The 20,548-nt window shown below is 41.4% G+C and overlaps 1 protein-coding gene across 2 annotated transcripts in view; it reads right to left on the bottom strand.

Annotated features, from left to right (window-relative positions):
• Window positions 1-6,203: 6,203 nt before the first annotated feature.
• Window positions 6,204-20,548, bottom strand: part of LOC133123407 (interferon-induced GTP-binding protein Mx1-like) — a 36,641-nt gene continuing 22,296 nt past the window's right edge. For both annotated transcript variants that reach the window (XM_061233872.1, XM_061233873.1), the window contains exons 8-14: window positions 20,177-20,255; window positions 19,620-19,742; window positions 19,097-19,229; window positions 18,590-18,748; window positions 10,637-10,713; window positions 9,954-10,163; window positions 6,204-6,766 (exon numbers count right to left, since the gene is read on the bottom strand). In XM_061233872.1, the coding sequence (XP_061089856.1) occupies window positions 6,542-6,766; window positions 9,954-10,163; window positions 10,637-10,713; window positions 18,590-18,748; window positions 19,097-19,229; window positions 19,620-19,742; window positions 20,177-20,255 (1,006 nt within the window). In that variant the 3' untranslated portion in view covers window positions 6,204-6,541. The remainder of the gene's footprint in view (window positions 6,767-9,953; window positions 10,164-10,636; window positions 10,714-18,589; window positions 18,749-19,096; window positions 19,230-19,619; window positions 19,743-20,176; window positions 20,256-20,548) is intronic.

Raw genomic sequence — 20,548 nt, forward strand, 5'->3', positions numbered from 1 at the left:
GCAAAGTCTTATCAAAGAAAACTGGCAAAGTCACCAACAAAAAGACAACAACAGTCAATCCACATGTATCCACTCTGCGGAGGAGACTCATGGACTTTGAGTGGGACTTCATTTACAATGGTGAGATTACTCAATCCCATTACTCATATATCCATCCATCCATCCATTATCTGAACCCGCTTATCCTGATCAGGGTCGCAGGGGGGCTGGAACCTATCCCAGCATACATTGGGCGAAAGGCAGGAATACACCCTGGACAGGTCGCCAGTCTATCACAGGGCACACACACCATTCACTCACACACTCATACCTACGGGCAATTTAGACTCTCCAATCAGCCTAATGTGCATGTCTCTGGACTGTGGGAGGAAACCGGAGTACCCGGAGGAAACCCACGCAGACACGGGGAGAACATGCAAACTCCGCACAGAGAGGCCCTGGCCGACGGGGATTCGAACCCAGGACCTCCTTGCTGTGAGGCGGCAGTGCTACCCACTGCACCATCCGTGCCGCCTGCCATTACTCATATATATTTATCAAAACATTGTCTCATTCCTATAATTCTTTCTCCCTCTCAATCCCACCCTTCTTCTCCCTTCCTCTCTCTCCCTTACAGAGAAGAAAGAAGTCTGAATCCCTCTTCCATTCTGTCACTCTGATATTATTTTTTATTCTCTCAATCATTCTTTTACTTATGACATCTCTTATTCTCACACCTTGTATTCTTTCTGTCATTCTCTCTGTTATGTGTGTTCTGTTTCTGAAACTACACATACAACTGTTTGAATGTTCCAGGCTGGGATGTTTTGGCTGGCTGAAGGGTTAGTTCAGGGCTTGGGATATTTTTTTCTTTGGATTTTTATGTTCATATGCTCTTATCATAATGTGGACTATCCACATTATGATAAGAGGAAATGAGGGGCACACACACTGATTTTGTATGTGACAAGTTGCAATGAAAGTTATTTTGGAACTCATCTCTCTTTAACTGTTTTTGATAGACAGCATTATATTGACAAAACTTTTTTTATTTAATGTTCTTTTTTTTTATCACTGATATGCCTTAGGGCTGGGCAATATATTAATTATATTCAGATGTTACATGATATAGGGCAAGATCATATCTGAGAGTTTTGTTGTAATTCTATGATGTAGCTCAACTGTCTTTAACTGTGGGTACTCCACAAAGCAAGGTTAGAAAGTTTGCCAGATGACTTTAAAAATGCTATAACTTCTGAAATTTGGTTTGTTAGCATGAACTTAAATTGTGAATCATAATTTAATCATATTCAAATAGCTAATTCAAATTTTGCTACACTGTCACGATAATGTAATCTTTTCACACTTGCTGTATCTGGCTAACTTTCTAATCCTGCTTTGTGGAACATTCCCCTGGTTAAAAGCTGCTTAACAGCAAATGATGTGGTTTTGTCAACTGAACTATTCTGTTCTGGTCACCTGGTTTAGTTGTCTAAACACTGTTTCATATTTTTCAATATATTGTTCGTCAAAAAAGGTGATATACAGTAGCTGATCATGTCAATATTTCTGAGCCTAAGTGCCTCGTACTTTTATTGCACTATTTTCAGCAAAAAGTTAAAGGCATTTTGAGAGAGAAGGCTCTGTCTCAGGTTTTTGTTACCACTTGTTTAACATGCAATTGTTCTGCATGTGAAGTTTTCAACTTTATATTAAAATAAAAAGTAAAGTGCAATAAGAAGCTGTGGGGTTTTTTCTCTCACATTTAAGCACATTATTGAAAAATCAGTGAATTAGCTCTGTTCTTCATTCACAAAGAACATTTTGTTATGGTTTGCATTCTGTGCTTGTATCCAGCATTGGACAGAGATTTTGTGAAGACTGACAACCAGTAAGGTCTATTATAGCCTTTTCCTTATTAAAAGTGCCTTTAATCGTATATAGTGTGACTATTCCTATGTGTATAACCAATCAGTATTAATTCAGTATTAATTCAGGTTAAAAATAAAAAAAGGTTTATTAAAATGTATGTAAAAAATACATAGTCAGTTAATTGTCAAATACTGTGAAAGAAACGGTTCATACTGTATTTTTCATTAACAGTACAAAACCGTAAATTTCAGTGACAGAATAAAAATGTTAATTTTACAGTAACATAATGGCAACCCTGCTGCCAGTTGTTTACTGTTTTTTTTACAGGACAAGTTTTATCAGTGTATAATAGGGCGAAGGCAAAAATAGAAGTCACTAAAACAAAGCAGATAATCAAAAACCAAGAAAGCAGATGGGCAAACAAAGCAAGTCAAAGTCAAAGGGGTGTCTTAAGGAATCTCAAAAATAGGCGTATATCGGAATTTGGCTCTATAAATGATCAGCGTTCTGTCAATGGGTGAAACGGAGACCGAGGTTTAAATACATAAGGGAAGGTGACAATCTAGGCGGGGCTGGGGAGAAGGTGGGCTAAACAAATAGACAACAGGTGGGGAAACATAATAGGGTAATAACATCATAACAGGAGGGAGACGAAAACGCGGACTGAATGCAAGTAACCAAACATGTAAAACATACGGCTCCAGTTTAGGGAGTAGGCATAGATTGAAGACGTAGTGATAGGAAGAGACAGGTGCGAACACTTCACTGAAACTAAGCAAGTAATCAGGGATAGCATAGGGAGGTGGAGTTATAGAACAGTGCAGAAACAGAGATAAAGAGAGAAAAAGAGATTGCGTTAGTGAATTAGTTCCATGAATAATTCTAACTACCCAATAAAAGTGACTTTTAGTTAGTTCGTTAGACAGACAGTAAGTGTATTAATCGGTTCAGCACTGTACAATATCTAGATTAGTAGTAGTTAGTAAGAATAGTGCTTTACAATATTTAACTACCAAGAGAGCCGGAAGTAAGAACTGCGAGATTGGAAGAAACGTTGAAATCCCGAAAACTACCGTAAACACCCGAATAGTCGGACACGCAGACAGGGGAGTGACTCGGCTGGTAAACATTCAGGCGCAGACATAACAGGGCATAACAATGAGAAACTGGAATGGAAAACAATAACCAAGGATGTATGAAAATGAATAAATAACAAGAATAAACATTAATACAAACAAGACAGATACAGAAACATTACACTTATGTCGGGCGTCTCTGTGTCACTGTCACTGACTGTGCTAAGCACCTGACGCCACCCTGTGAATTGGGTTGCCACCTCAGTCCTGTAAAAATCCTGGACACATAGGAAGCTGGAAAACTGAGTAACCTTGTGCTTTGTGCCAATTCCTCTTTCATAAGAAAAACAAAGTGTGTAATTTGTGAAGGTTAATAACGTCTCTGCACCATTTGTTACATTACATTTAGGAACTCTGTCTACATTTCATAAAGACATTTCGTTTCATTATTTCTTCCAGGACAGACAACAAAAATCCGGGACAGTCCCGGAGAATCCAGGACGGGTGGCAACTCTGTTGTGTGACAGATTACATTTGGCATTACAGTCACAAACACAACACGATTTCGGCATAGTTAACGAACTAACTGTTTCTACACAGCTCCCGTGAGAAGTCCCGATCCTTTTACATTCCGGCAGATGTGAATGCAAGCTAATTGCTATCTTCGTTTTGGTCACAGATAAAAAAAAACACAGGCTCAGTGCCCGGTTGCATAAAACATCTTAAGTGTTTCCCTTAACTGTGACACTAAGGGTTGATTTCTCCTTAGCTAAGGGAATTACCTGAGTGTGCTGCATATAAACCCTTAGACGTTTTTCTTAGGTAATGGAAAAGTGCTTTGCTGCAATGGTCGACGTTTTACTGTAGCGAAATTCACTGCGGTCACGCCATCTGCACTTCGAAAACCGTCGGTCACGCTCTCCGCACTTGAAATGAAGGTGCGCGTCTACATAACTCGTGTTTCGACGACAATATACAGGTGGAATCTCCACGACTCGCTCGGTCAATACTCCAAATGATAACATTTGGTTATATAAAAGAACTTTAATTTGTATATGTAAATCATATACAATACACTGCACATCAGGACCCACCCCTAGGGCATGGTGCTCTTCAAGATCGAATAGGTCTCTTCTGAAAACAGTTTAATTAAAAAAATTTTATAGATTTTTGAAAAGTGCCATGTATCTAATGCAATTACCATCTTGGAGGAGTTTGCAATTCCATAATTCCAAATACCTATAGTAAAAGGTCACGCAATCAATGCTGTCTATACCTGGCGTGGCGTTCTTCAACATGTATGTGGTCTTTCTTGAAAACAGTTAGATGTACATTTTTATAGAGTTTTTTTATAGTGCCATGTAGAGAATATAATTACAATTTTGGAGGAGTTTGCAATTCCATAATTCCAAATTCCTACATTAAAAAGTCATGCAATCAATAGCATGTAACAAAGTGCATACCCATAACCAGGGGTAAGTGCGGTGAAAGACCCTAGAGGGAAGTACAATTTCAATTGCTACCCGTACAACAAAGATAAGGACCAGGGCCTATTTAAAAAAAAAAAATTTTTAAATCAACAAATAAACAAACAAACAACAAAGCAAAAGTGACCAAACTTAACTATCCAAATACTGCTTACCTAGCCAACTGAAAATACCGAAACACTACGTAAATCACAAAGACAACAATTAAGGTTCACAGGGAGGTAGGGAGGGATGGGGAGAGGTGCTGCTTGAAGAGGTGCGTCTTCAGTTTGCGCTTGAAGGTGGGGAGAGATTCTACTTACATTTTGTATTGATTTTTAATTAGTGGCATGTATTGATTACAATTGCTATTTTGGATGAATTTGCAAGCCCATAATTTAAAATTCATACAGTAAAAAGTCACGTAATCAGTGGCATGTATACCTGACGTGGTGCTCTTCAAGGTCTACCTGGTATTTCCTGAAAACAATTAGATTTTTTTTGTATATACAATACTGTGCAAAGGTTTTGAGCAGGCGTGAAAAAATGCTGTAAATAAGAATGCTTGGAATAGGCTCCAGCCCCCATGTGACCCTGTTCAGGATAAGCAGATTTAGATAATGGATGAATGGATGGATGGAAAATGCAAAGTGAGTGAACAGAAGAAAAATCTAAATCAAATCAATGTTTGTTGTGATCACCCTTTGCTTTCAAACCAGCATCAATTCTTCTAGGTTCACTTCTGTTCATGCATTTTGTTAATTGAAAAAAAAAAAAAAAAACTATTAACACTTCAAATTTTGAAAGCATTCTTATTTTACCGCATTTTTCACATCTGCCTAAAACCTTTGCACAGTACTGTATATATAGATTTTGAAATAGTGCCAGATGTTGAATACAATTGCCCATAATTCCAAATCACTGCGGTAAAAATTCACATAATTGTGAATTGTGCAAGTAACCCATGGGGTAAAAGTACGGCTTATAAACAGAAACACTGAAAACATCTTCTTCTTCTTTTTAAATTGAAAGGTTAAATTAGTTTTTGACTTTTAGTTTTTGACTTTTGCATAGCATGAATGCATGTTTGAAGGCTCATTCCATGATTGTTGATGCTAATCAATTTGTTTAAACTGGTTTGAACATTATTCTGCAAAATTACTTCTGAGGGTCAGTTGTTCCAGTATTTAAGGTAACACAAACTTTGAGCAGTGTCACAGTGTTAAACATGATGGCACAATGGAAGGAGCTCTTTGTTTAATTATTTTCATCTACATGAAACAATATTACATGAAATAATATATATATAATATATATAATATAATATTTGAATAGTACTTGGTTTATCTTCATTGAGTTAAGTGTAAATACACATATGTATTGGAAGGGTAATTTTACAATTGATTCTTAATTGACAATGTGTGTTAACCTGAAGACAATCATGTGGTTAAAAATAACCTTTTATTTTGAATCCTTATTACTATTAGACCACTTTCTGAATTAAGTGCTTACTAGGAGTCTTTCTCTGTCTCTCTCCCAGCAGACAGCCTTTGACCTTAATGTCTCTGCTTCTCCTGGAAGGGGGTAGCTAGCACATTCTGGTCTTACAGCAAGATCAACAAGGGGTATTCAGAATACAAAATACTGATAAATGTTAGTGGCCAGCTTCATGTCTTTTTGTTTTGGTAAAGCCCCCCCTTCTGGAAAAGTGTGTCTAAGAGTCTTGCTATGTCTGATTCAAATCAGAAAGCCGGTAAGCTTTCTCACTTTCTGTCATTTCTTTGCAAATAAATACGAAAGTTAATTCAAGTATAGCTATTGTTGTTTTTACTGGCATGTTTCATTTTTCCCTAACAGTATACACCTCCATGCAAACCAATATACATAGGCACATATTCTTACCCTACCCCTACTATAAGCAAACACACAAAACCATATATAATAAAAGTTTAGCTTGCCTCTTTTTTAATGCTTAAAAATAAAACTTCATTTGGAAAAGCCATTCAAGTTTAACAATCTTCTGACCACATCATTACATCCCACATTCTACACAAATTAGAAAAATCATGAAGCTAGCATGGGAAATAAGCATGTGTGCAGATCTATGTACAAATAAGGTCGTTGTGATGCAGTGCCATCTTCTCTTCCTCAGACGAAACTGGAGAACTTTTTCTGGGCCAGCGTGAGACGCTCCAGGCGGTTCTGCATTTCGATCCTCTTGCGGCTGACGTCCGACTCCTCACGCAGGATCTCGTTGACATTGCCTCCATCCATCAGGTTAAGCATCTCCCTGCACAACATCCGGCCCGACTGCTTCAGCAGGAAGAAGCGGATCAACATCGGCACCTGGTCAGCCAGCCGCTGGACCACAATCTGTAGACGCAGGAAAGGGAGGAAGAGATATTTTCTGGGATTGTAAATTGACAATATTTTATATAATTTGTGTATTTACAGTACTGTGCAAAAGTTTTAGGCAGGTGTGAAAAAATGCTGTAAAGTAAGAATGCTTTTAAAAATAGAAATGTTAAGTGAGTGAACAGAAAAAAAATCTAAATCAAATCAATATTTGGTGTGACTACCCATCAAACCAGCATTCATTCTTCTAGGTACACTTGCACAAAGTCAGAGATTTTGTAGGCTTATAGTCAGGTGTGTGATTAACCAATTATACCAAACAGGGGCTAATCATCAATTTAATATGTAGGTTGAAACACAATCATTATCTGAAACAGAAACGGCTGTGTAGGAGGCTTAAAACTGGGTGAGGAACAGCCAAACTGCTTCCAAGGTGAGGTTGCTGAAGACAGTTTAATGTCAGAAGTCATACACCATGGCAAGACTGAGCACAGCAACAAGACACAAGGTAGTTATACTGCATTAGTAAGGTCTCTCCCAGGCAGAAATTTCAAGACAGATAGGGGTTTCCAGATGTGCTGTCTGTTGAACACACACAAAGAAACGGGCAACGTTGAGGACCGTAGACGCAGTGGTCGGCCAAGGAAACTTAGTGCAGCAGATGAAAGACACATCATGCTTACTTCCCTTGGCAATCAGAAGATGTCCAGCAGTGCAATCAGCTCAGAATTGGTAGAAACCAGTGGGACCCAGGTACACCCTACTGTGCAGAGAAGTCTGGTCAGAAGTGGTCTTCAAGGAAAAATTTTGGCCAAAAAGCCATACCTCTGACGTGGAAACAAGGCCAAGCGACTCAACTATGCACAAAAACATAGGAAACGGGGTGCCGAAAATGGCAGCAGGTTCTCTGGACTGATAAGTCAAAATATTTGGCTGTAGCAGAAGGCAGTTTGTTGACCGAAGGCCTGGAGAGCGGTATAAGAATGAGTGTCTGTAGGCCATGCCTCACGAGCAGCCTCCCTCTCCTCTGTCCTCATTCTTCTAGATCTCTCTGCTGCCTTCGACACTGTGGATCACTCCACCCTCCTGTCCGCTCTATCAGCAACGGGCATCTGTGGCACAGCCCTGGACTGGATTGAGTCCTACCTCTCTGGTCGCTCCTTCCAGGTTGCCTGGGCTGGTACTGTATCGACACCTCGGCCCCTTGCCACAGGAGTTCTCCAGGGCTCAGTCCTAGGCCCGCTTCTTTTTTCTCTTTACACTCGTTCCCTTTGCCCTGTGATCACTGTACATGGGCTATCCTACCACTGCTATGCGTACGATAACCAACTCTTCATCTCATTCCCACCATCTGGTACACAGGTTTCTGCCCATATCTCTGCTTGCCTGAGTGACATCCAGAGCTGGATGGACAACCACCATCTAAAGCTCAACCCAGGTAAGACTGAAATGATATTCATCCCTGCTAATACCTCTCCCCGTCTGGATCTCTCCATTTCCCTTGGGGATACCACATCACCCAGCCATCACCCAGTGCAAGGAACCTCGGCGTGGTGATGGACAGCAGACTGTCCCTTTCCGAGAACATTGACCCGGTCATGCAGGTTCTTCCTACACAACATACGAAGGATCCGCCCCTTTCTCACCCCCTACTCAACCCAGCTCCTGGTCCAAGCGGTTCTGTCCTGCCTGGACTACTGCAATTCCCTCTTGGCTGGCCTCCCAGCATCCGCCATCAGACCCCTCCAACTTATCCAGAATGCAGCAGCTCGTCTGGTCTTCAACCTTCCCAAATACTCACACGTCACCCCCCTGCTTACTTCCCTCCACTGGCTGCCTGTCATGGCTCGCATCAAATTCAAAACATTAGTGCTAGCCTTCCAAGCAGTTAAGGGGTCTTCCCCAGCTTACCTACAAAAAATCATCAGACCCTACACCCCTGTCAGACCACTTTGTTCAGCCTCCACAGGCCGCTTGGCACCTCCCCCTCTCCGAACCTCCACCTCACACTCACGACTACTGTCTGTTCTGGCTCTACGGTGGTGGAACGAACTCCCCGTTGAGGTCAGAACTGTAGAATCTCTCCCCACCTTCAAGCGCAAACTGAAGACGCACCTATTCAAGCAGCACCTCTCCCCATCCCTCCCTACCTCCCTGTGAACCTTAATTGTTGTCTTTGTGATTTACTTTGTTTCGGTATATTTAGTTGGCTAGGTAAGCAGTATTTGGATAGTTAAGTTTGGTCACTTTTACTTTGTTGTTTGTTTGTTTATTTGTTTGTTCAAATAAAAAAAATTAAAAAAAATTAAAAATTAAAAAAATGTAAAAAAGATAGGCCCTGGTCCTTATCATTGTTGTACGGGTAGCAATTGAAATTGTACTTCCCTCTAGGGTCTTTCAGCGCACTTATCCCTGGTTATGGGTATGCACTTTGTTGTACGTCGCTCTGGATAAGCGCGTCTGCCAAATACCAATAATGTAATGTAATGTAATGTAATGTTGGCAAAAGTGAAGCATGCTGGAGGTTCCTTGCAAATTTGGGGCTGCATTTCTGCAAATGGAGTTGGGGATTTGGTCAGAATTAATGGTCTCCTCAATGCTGAGAAGTACAGGCAGATACTTCTCCATCATGCAATACCATCAGGAAGGCATCTGATTGGCCCCAAATTTATTATGCAGCAGGACAACGACCCCAAACATACAGCCAATGTCATTAAGAACTATCCTCAGCGTGAGAAGAACAAGGAGTCCTGGAAGTTATGGTATGGCCCCCAGGGAGCCCTGATCTCAACATTATCGAGTCTGTCTGGGATTACATGAAGAGATAGAAGCATTTGAGGCTGCCTAAATCCACAGAACTGTGGCTAGTTCTCCAAGATGTTTGGACCAACCTACCTGCCGAGTTCCTTCAAAAATGAAAAGTATTAACATTTCTATTTTTGAAAGCATTCTTATTTTACAACATTTTTTCATACTTGCCTAAAACATTTCCACAGTACTGTATATAATTATGCCCAATCCTGGATGTGTCTGCTTTTAATTCAAAAATAATACATTTAAAATAAATACATTCAGTGGAAAAAACACTTTCTGTTACTACCCATTGTCTGAAGACCCAATATACAATCACAAACCATTTTTTTAAAGACTCCAGAGATGTCTATATACAGCTGCTGTTCTAACAGATGTTCTTACTCTCACCCACCTCGTAGTAGGCCTTGAGCATGTCTGGGTAGTTGGACCTGCTGCCAAATTCTGCGCAGTTCTCCTCTGAGGCCTCCTGGTTAGCAATGTCCTTCAGGGTTTTGTAGTAGATGTTGTCCTGTGTATAGACCAGCTGCTCCATTTCAAATTGTTCCATGATCCTCCCCTCTACCAGGGCCTCCTGTGTTGATTGTATGTTGTCTATCTTGTTCTGGGGATGGTGAGGAGAAGTTAAAATAGTGGGAGAATGTGCAATTGGTTCATAGAAGAGATGCCAAAAACATTTTAAATCTCACAGCCTCACAAAATAACTAGACTGAGGTTTGACACCTTTATCCAAAACATGTTACAGTCTGCAGTGCAGTGGCTTGTTCGCACACTAACACAAGTAGCATGTCTAAATTACGGCAATACATTATGGTTTAATAACGCATCACGTTACTGTTTGGTGATTGAAGTATTATTCAGTCATTTAAATGTATTTAAAAAATTATATTTCTAAGCTTAAATTTCCCACTATAAAAGTTCACCCAAACTGTCTAGGCTTGGTAATGAGAACTCAAAAAGCTACTAGCTAAGGTGACGATGGTCAAAAATAGCACACCTTGTGGCTCTACAGGACCAGCATTGGCCACACCTATTCTAAGTTTATACAAGCAAGAAACGGCATGTGATGCGATTTACCGATGAAACACACTGAAGATAAGGATAATTCTTGAAGCAGGTTTTAGCCACGTCGATGAACTGCTTCTGGACTGTGTCTGGTAATGAAACAAAAATTAACGCAAAATATTGAACACAAAAGTAACATTTTCAACCCCCCATCCTGCAATCACCGAACCACCCGTACATGTATAACAATGTCACAGGTGCAATCCATGGAATTTCACTGGGGATATAGTGTATCTTGGATAATATGAAAGAACTATGAGACAAAGAGGATATGACATAAATATGACATGAATATGAGTATAAAAAATCTAATCTATTTTGTTTTTTGACCACCATTTCTGATGTGCAACTTTGGCACCATCTGATGTGTTGTAAGGGAAATTGTATGCAAAAAAAACAACACTTGTCTGGTGCTCATTTCATTAAAGTTGAGATCTGCAAAATGAGATTCCCTGCACTTTTTAGAATGTTTCATGTATGTAAATTCCATGTCACAATGACAGTGATCTTGGGGTCTAAACATCATTTAAATGCACATGTTCAGAATAGTAATGGTTAGCAAGTCCATTTTTTTTAGCAGGTGCAAGAGGGTCAATGATTTTTAACCCAACCCAAAGGAGATTACCTTTTAATAACAACACCTTTCAATTAAAATTTCCACTGTACATTTACTGTTGTTTAGGAATTATCCACCAAACATTTAGCTGATTCAAATACAACACATAATAATAATATCACAGAAGAGTGCAGTGAGGTAGCCCATGTCTTTCTCCAACTACAACTTTGTAATCACACACAGGCACACAGACATACACACACACACAAGAGAGCAGCAGAGCTTTCTACAATAGCTCAGCTGATTGGTCTGTGCTTATTCAGACCTTACCACTGTCCAGTATGATTTTTAAAAGAAAAAATACCTCATAACTCACTGTTGTGTTATGATAGTTTATTCATATACAGTGATATGCTGTCGCCTCCTGATGGCCATCTGCGAGGAACATGTTTAGGGGAGTTGAATAAAGCTACGCCTACCGAATACATGTCTTCATACCGAGCGTTCTTATTTTAAACGTAAGGCCGACCTAACGTTACATGGTGTCAGAATACTTCGGTGGATTGGGTGAATTAATCATCAAAGATGTTTCACAAGCAATAACCGGAGAGAACTCACGGGAATTCTAGTCAGTTTGTGTATTCCAAGTTCAAGCTAGCTAGGAGCTAAGCTAAATAGCTAACGAACGCGGCAGGACTAGCTGACCTGCTAACGGCAACAATGGAGCGGTTTCAAGTTCCCCCACCACCCAAGTTCGACTTTACAAAGCCAGAGCAGTGGCCCAAGTGGATTCGAAGGTTTGAGAGGTTCAGGATTGCATCTGGTCTAGAACTACAGCCAGAAGAAAATCAGGTGAACACTTTCATTTACACTATGGGTGATGAGGCGGAAGATATAATGACGTCGCTTCGCCTGTCGGAGCAGGAGGCGAGTGTATATGCCAGCGTAAAAGAAAAATTTGATGGACATTTCGTCAGGAGGAATGTTATTTTCGAGCGAGCAAAATTCAACCAGAGACGACAGGAACAAGGAGAGACTGTTGAAAGTTTCATAACAGCGCTTCATTGCTTGTCTGAACATTGTGGCTACGGACAGCTGCACGACGAGATGATCCGGGACAGATTAGTTGTGGGTCTGCGTGACAAAAGACTGTCAGAGCAACTTCAGATGGATGCAGAGCTGATGCTGGAGAAAGTGGTGACGCGTGTACGTCAAAGTGAAATTGTGAAAAAGCAACAAGACATGTTGAAGAGCAATTTCAAAGTAGAGGCTACAAATGTGGACAGTGTTCAAATGAAACAGAGGTTCAACACAGGCAAAGAAAGGCAGTAGAAGATGCAAGCTAGAACTAAACACAAAAACACTCATCAGCCTCAGCCAGGTAATCAGCCAAGGTGCAAGTGGTGTGGTGGAACACCAGCACACAGCAAGATGCAGTGCCCAGCTAAAAACGCAGCATGCAACCTATGTAATAAAAGGGGACATTATGCAAAAGTGTGCAGGTCAGGGACTATTAATGAAGTCAACACAACTAATGATGAGAATGAGGATATAGCATTCCTAGGCATAGTTAGCTCAGAATCTGCAGACACACCATGGTTAATCACACTGAAAGTAGATGACTATGATGCAGTATTCAAAATAGATACAGGTGCAGACGTAACAGTGTTGTCAGATGAGGTGTTTAAGAAGGGACCATTTCAGAGCCTGGAGCAGACGAATAAAATCCTGCAGGGACCAGGTCAGACCCCCATTGGAGTGAATGGAAAATTCACAGCCACACTGAAAACAGAGAGTAAGTGCACAGTACAGGAAGTCTATGTAGTTCCGGGTCTGAAGTTTAGTCTATTGGGACGTCCAGCTATCCAAGCACTAGGTTTAGTGGCCAGAGTAGATTCTGTGTCCCTGAACTCTAGAGAGCGAGTGAAGCAGCAGTTCCCTAAACTATTCAAAGGGTTAGGAAAACTGGAGGGAGAATACGAGATTGAGCTTAAAGAAGATGCCAAGCCGTTCTCCATATCAACTCCACGACGTATCCCACGGCCTCTCATGTCCAGAGTCAGAAAAGAACTTACCTGCATGGAAGAGCTGGGTGTGATTTCGAGAGTTGAGCAACCCACAGACTGGTGTGCTGGTATGGTTCCAGTACCAAAACCAGGCAGAGATGAGGTGCGCATTTGTGTAGACTTGACCAAACTGAACCAGTCAGTCAAGAGAGAAAGACACATGCTCCTGTCAGTCGAGAACACACTTGGGCAGCTAGAGGGTGCCAAAATCTTCTCGAAAATCGACGCAAACTCTGGGTTTTGGCAAATTCCCTTAGCCAAAGAGTCAGCCCTCCTCACGATGTTCCTCACACCTTTTGGGAGATTCTGCTTCAACCGCCTATGTTTCGGCATATCCTCTGCACCTGAACATTATCAAAGGAGAATGTCCCAGATACTGGAAAGTCTGGATGGCGTACTATGCCAAATGGATGACGTGCTTGTGTACGGAGACACACAGGCGCAGCACGACACACGACTGTTTGCAGTGTTAGAGAGGCTGCAGGAGGCAGGTGTCACGCTGAGAGGAGAGAAATGTGAATTCTCAACAGACTGTGTCAAATTTCTCGGACAGATCATAGATGCAGCGGGCGTGAGAGCAGATCCCATCAAGGTGAAAGCAGTGAGAAACATGGAGCAGCCCACAGACACGGGAGGAGTGAGATGATTCCTTGGAATGGTGAATCACCTGGGCAAGTATCTCCCTCATCTTGCAGAAAAGACTCAGCCTCTCCGGGACCTGTTAAAGACAAAGAATGTGTGGATGTGGGGACACGACCAACAGAAAGCATTCAACAGCATCAAGGAGGAGCTGAGCACCCCACCAGGGCTAGCGCTCTACAACGCAAAAGCAGAGACAGTTGTCTCATCAGACGCCTCATCATATGGACTGGGAGCCGTGTTACTCCAGAGGCAGGATGACGGCCAGCTCAAGCCAGTCGCATATGCATCCAGGGCACTCACCGACACAGAGAAAAGGTATGCCCAAATAGAAAAAGAGGCCCTAGCCATCACGTGGGCGTGTGAGCGATTCTCAGACTTTCTGGTGGGAGTCACGTTCCACATCGAGACGGACCACAAGCCCCTGGTGCCGCTACTAGGGTCCAAAAACCTTGACGAGCTTCCGCCACGCATCCAGAGACTCAGGATGAGACTGTTGGCTTTCTGTTACTCCATCTCACATGTGGCAGGCAAGAACTTAGCCACAGCTGATGTACTGTCAAGAGCACCGTTGAGAGAGAGAGAGCAGTTGGAGCAGGAGAGAGAGGTAAATCTGTATGTGAACATGGTCCTGTCAAGCTTGCCAGCCACAGATAAAAGGCTGCAGGAAATTCAAGATCATCAAAAACGAGATGAGATACTGAGCCAAGTGAAAAGGTACTGCCTTGAGGGCTGGCCAGACAGATTCACAATAGATCGAGCTTTCCTTCCTTACATGCAGTTTGCTGGAGAGATAACAGTTGAAAACGGACTACTACTAAAAGTGTGTAGGTTAATTATTCCCAAGTCACTACAAACCGAAATCCTACACAAACTGCATGTAGGGCACCAGGGGATAGCAAAATGCCGTGAAAGAGCAAAACAGTCAGTCTGGTGGCCGGGACTGAGTGCACAGCTTCAGAAAGTGGTTGAGGACTGTGACGCATGTGCAAAGGAGAAAAGCAACTTCAAAGAGACATTACTGCCAACAGAGTTCCCAGACAGGCCATGGGCCAAGGTCGGTGCTGATTTATTTCAGTGGAGTGATGACCAGTACCTACTGGTTGTAGACTACTTCTCCCGTTTCATAGAAGTGGCTAAACTCGCATCAACAACCTCAGCAGCAGTGGTGGAACATTTCAAGTTCATCTTCGCCAGGCATGGCATAGCATCCGAGGTAATGACAGACAATGGTCCCCAGTTCTCCTCGGAGTGCTTCAGACAGTTTGCGGCACAGTGGGGATTCACACACACCACGTCTAGCCCCAGATATCCCCAGAGCAATGGGGAAGCAGAGGGTGCTGTGAGGACAGTACATAACAAAACTCAAAGAGGAGGAACAGAACAAGAGACAGAGACAAAGTAAGAACTTCAACAAAAGACATAGGGCTCACGATCTGTCAAGACTGATTCCAGGTGATCATGTCTGGGTAAAGGACACAAAAGAAAAAGGGACTGTGATGAGACAGGCGGATGCACCAAGGTCATACATCATTGACACACCCAGAGGGACCCTATGTCGGAACCGGAACCACCTTGTCACAACGCCAGTGGCTCCAGCAACGCAGATCATCCTGCCAGAGCAACCTGCTAGTCAGCCAGCGAGTCCATGCCGACCAGAGCAGGGGCCAGCTCAGCCACACAGCCCTGAGCGTATAAAACACTACCCTGCAAGAGAAAGAAAAGCTCCAGAGTACCTGAAAGACTTGTGCCTAAATAGCAGGTACTCCTGGTAAACTGAGTGATTTCTATGGGTCAGAATAAAACCCCACACTCAGCAGAAGGATTGGGCAGTCTACCCCACCTTCTTAGTTCAGTTTAACCAAGTTCTACTGTTCACAGGATACACATTTTGGTTAATAATAATTCAGTTTGAATAAGAGAAAAGTCAAAAGAAAAACAGTAAACTTTAATTTAGATGAAGTTACAGTATGTACAGAAGTAAAATGTTTAAATGGTAAATAACATTTCGTTAATAGCTGAGATATCAGTACAGTTCTGTACTTAGAAAGGGGGATGTTGTGTTATGATAGTTTATTCATATACAGTGATATGCTGTCGCCTCCTGGTGGCCATCTGCGAGGAACATGTTTAGGGAAGTTGAAGGCCAACGTAAGGCCAACCTAACGTTACACTCACTAGGTCATATTTATATTCAACTCCACTCCATTGACATATTAAAATAATTTAGGCACTCTAAATAAAATAATAATGATAATTATATTATATATATAGATGGAATAATAAAATAACAAAACACGATTCGATAATATGAAAGATTTATTTCAAATACGATTTACGTTGCGAGCCTATGTGAGATTGCGCTATGGCAAGGTTAATTGAAAATAATTTACCTTCCAGTCACTATATGAACAAGTGGGGGAAAATATTTTCACTCATTGGGCCTTATTCATCAAATCTGACCTCAATGAAATTCACCATAAACCCATTTTATGATTTATCAAAGCTTTCGGATGGTCTCAGATGTTCGTATTGTGCGCGGAAATTAAAAAACACAGTTGTAAATCGTGTTTTGTTCTTTTATTATTCCATTAATTAATATCTTATATATATATATATATATATATATATATATATATATATATATATATATATATATATATATATATATATATATATATATATATATGTTCATATAAATTCCATAAAACACGTATGGGGCATGGCGTAGCCTACTACGCCTATGAAACATTGATCTATAATGGTTGAACTTCAAGTTACACCTGAACATAATGGCTGGCTATAGAAGTGGCATGACATGTGGCTGATTTGTTTGCGAGTTCAGTTTTTTGCCTCGCATTTAATACCTGAGGTTAACGTGAACTGTTTTTCCCAGTCGGGTGGTGCTAATTTGTTCATTATAAAATTATGTCAACACAGCATTGGGCTTCATTGCTATGGCTTTATATTAAATTTACAGCTTCATGAGAAGATTTGAGGCATGGCCTCACTTTGTTTGAGGCTTGTGACACCTCCTTCTGGCTCTCTGCAAGGACAGTGAAAACGTAGCTATAAGCTATTGCTGTCACCCCCTGGTAGGAATCCATATAACGACATCTCCTATGATTTGCCAATGCGTTCCTCCAGCCAAATACAGCAGCAGCTTGTTGAAATAATCACGACGGGCTTAGCAAACTAGCTAGTTCAATAATATAAATACAGATACATTTCATAAAAATACATGAAAGAAAAGTTGCTAGCGAAGTAATAATATGTACACATAATCTATGGTTGGCGGAGCTGAAACGGTTGCCTTGCAGACATCACTGTGGGAAGGAAAGTGCCAGATGTGAAACCATTTTCTTTTTACCTGTTGCATAGTGCGTGTTACTTGAGAAAGTACAACAGCTAGGCTATATTGCCGAGCTTTAGTCTTCCACAGCTTTGACAATGAAACTGCTTACACTATGGAAATAAAAATACACTGATCAGTCAACCACCTGCTGAAACCAGTTTTCATGATTTAATATTGTAGCGTCCCTGTTTGGGACTTGTTATTGCAGCATTAGCGCTGCCAGCCAACGGGAGTGACGTGGGTCGTGTGGGCTGGGGGAGAGAGAGCGCGTGCGTGGGTGAGGGGATGTGTTTTCGGGTCGGCGTAAGTCCAGTTGTTGTTCTTCTGGGTGATCTTCAGAGTGCGCATATTTGTGTGGCTTCTCGACAATAAAGTTCTAAAAGATAACCACAAGCTCACGTCTCTGCCTCCGTTTAAACCGGACCGTTACACTATGCTTTAAACTGTGTACTCTTGTCGATAAACACTTAATAAGCAAATAATCAAAAGTGAATTGCATTCAAAAGTTTAATTTAAATGGAAGTCTTGTAAGTTTTATGGGTGTCACGTTTTATGCTTGTCACGTCAGGTTTCATGTTTAGCGATTGGGACTTGGCAGAGTTAGTAGATCGCCGCACAATAAAGCACCTCGGGCGCCTTGGAATCACGGTCACGACCATGAGACGAGACAGCTTGAAGAAGGCGTGTCGCTCTCCTTCGGGCCGCTGGGGGTTGGGGTGTGGGCGGTGTATCTAATACTAATCTAATCTAATACGGTGTATCTAATTGAATCAGACGGGGTACAATAGGCTACCAATCTGAAATGTCTACCTGTTACGAACCACGCCTGTTTATTGACCAAAGATTATTGACTTCTGTTTTGTTGACGACTGCCTGCCTGTACCACGAACTCTTGCCTGCTGTCTTTGTGTTTTTGCCCCGCAGAGCGGACTTCGGTCTTGACTCTTGCGCCGCCTTCGACTCCGAGCCCGCCTGCCGTCCGTCTGCACTTCTGCCCCGCTGACAGCTTTCATGGTTACTGGATTTTTTGCATGGTTTACCGATTTCGAGACTGCCTTCTCCCTTGGTACTGTATGTTTTTTGGCTGGGTTACCCGTGTATGAACTTTTCTTGTTTTTTTCTACGTTCATTCGACAATCCCTTATTAAAGCCCTGACTGGGCTTGCATGAAAATCTGCGTTTATAGGTTAACACCGATACACATTTTATTTAATAGACTTGTATGTATATTTTTGGCATAAATTATGACCCGAATTAGCTTACCAGAGGAAACGGGGTCATACACAGCAGAACATCAAACCGATAAATTAAAGATATTAAACCCATAATCGCCCCTCCAGGAGCATTACCTCTGATGCTCTTCATCGTGTCTATAGCTGGCCCCGTTAGCTCCACCACCAGCTTCTGGACAACCATCTCAAACACGCTGTAGTTGCTGAACCCAGGCAGCTCACGACGTCTGTGTTTCCGGTCGTACTCGTTCACCACTTCATGCACCGTTTCGTGAACTAGAAGCATGTAAAATAAAATAAAATACATTTTTAAATAATTAAAAATACCACGAGCAATGTGTATTTTACAGGATTAGTACAGAAAGAAGGCTCTCTTCTATAAGTGATGGCCGTAATGAATTTGCTAGTTTTATAGCCAGAGACAAGTTTCAAAATATGTATTTCAAACTGAAGTGCTGATTAATGATATTTAATGTCACAAACATGCAAGTTTCTTCTATTTTATTTTTTTTTTTACATATCTGGAAAGATCCCAATGGCACATCACAATAATGCTGCTGCAGTGTAATGCAAATGTTGGTTAAGTCCAAGTCTTTCTTTGTAAATAAGTCATGAACTCCATACATCTTTCTTTGGTGCCATCCAGGTGATCTTTCCACTTTTGAAAGTCAGATCGGAGCAGGATGAACAAGTTCTCTTGGATGACAACCTCCCCATTGGACAATCGGTTTATCTGGTCGTTGAACTCTGTTAGTGTCTGTACAGCAAAGAGACAGGAAATGAAATACAAAATAAACAACTGCATCTGCATTTTGACTGGATTTAGTTTTTAAAAAATCTACTTTTCAGTTTGCTATTCCATTTATATTTATATTTTGAAGAACCTTTAAGGACTTGAACTTGAACTTGACTTGAACCAAGCTTAGTGAGTTGGGACTCAACTTGAGACTTGCCCTTCATGATTGGAACTTGATTTGAGACTTGAAAGTTAAGACTTCAGACTAATTTATGACTTGCATAACAGTGACCAACTCTGGCCTGTTCACAGATTACGCTGGCAGAATGGGAGAGGGGGGCAAAGGAGCAGGGGCTCGGGCCCTACCTCTTCACGTGCCCGAGAGGAAGAGTGACGTGTGTGGGTACTTACATCGATGAAGTAGATCTTCCTCTGGTGGGGTTCCAGAGGGGGCCCACTTGGAATCAGACTCAGCATCTTCCTGGTGTCCCACAGCTGCTTAGTAATTTGCTCGGAGATGAGAGGGAGGGATTTCTAGAGTAAAGGGAATGAAGACACCAGACAGTGACACATGTTCTGATAATTAACATGAGAACGACACTCTTGCAAAGTTAGGATATTAACTTTCTCCTTGGTTATGATCCAGATACACTCAGTGAGCACTTTATTTATTAGGTATTTATTATACGTATTGGTCTTATTGGTCGACAATTTAAATATTGTTTTTTAATATTTTCTTTCAATTGCACTTGCTGTGTTATTGCAGTACCTTGGCAGTATCATTTATACATCCAAAGGTAGTTGGGAACAATTGCAATTCAGGTTGGAAAGAAAGGCATCATGCAATGAGGTTCTCCCGGACCCATTTTAGGATATTGAGACAAATAAACTCTTGGTGTCAAATGCATTGGAGTGACTAAACATTCAATGTTGTGAAGCAGCTTGCCAGGATGACTGGCAAAACTCACTTTTATGTGATCCACCAGGTCTTGAGTCAGTTTTGTTGCAAGACACTCTGTGCTGGCTTTCTCCTCATGCAGAAGGCCACTGTGAAAATAATCAGTTTCAGTTCCCAAATGAAAACATATGGTACAGGAGTGTGGACAGTTTTGTTTGAACAAACTTCAAATTCAAGAAACAAGCTTCAATACCCATCATGATTTACCCAACATCATTTACCATCCTCTGCTCTTCCGCTACCAGAATTCCAGAGGTATCCTGTTCATGCTCATCATGGTGAGGTATCTCAACAAGGCCACTATATCCCTCATGTGGACATACTTATGGTGAGCTAAATGGATGAATGCAATGTAATCAATGTATTTATTGTTCTTCTGTCA

Source organism: Conger conger, chromosome 3 (genome assembly GCF_963514075.1).
Source record: "Conger conger chromosome 3, fConCon1.1, whole genome shotgun sequence".
Taxonomy (NCBI): Eukaryota; Metazoa; Chordata; class Actinopteri; order Anguilliformes; family Congridae; genus Conger; species Conger conger.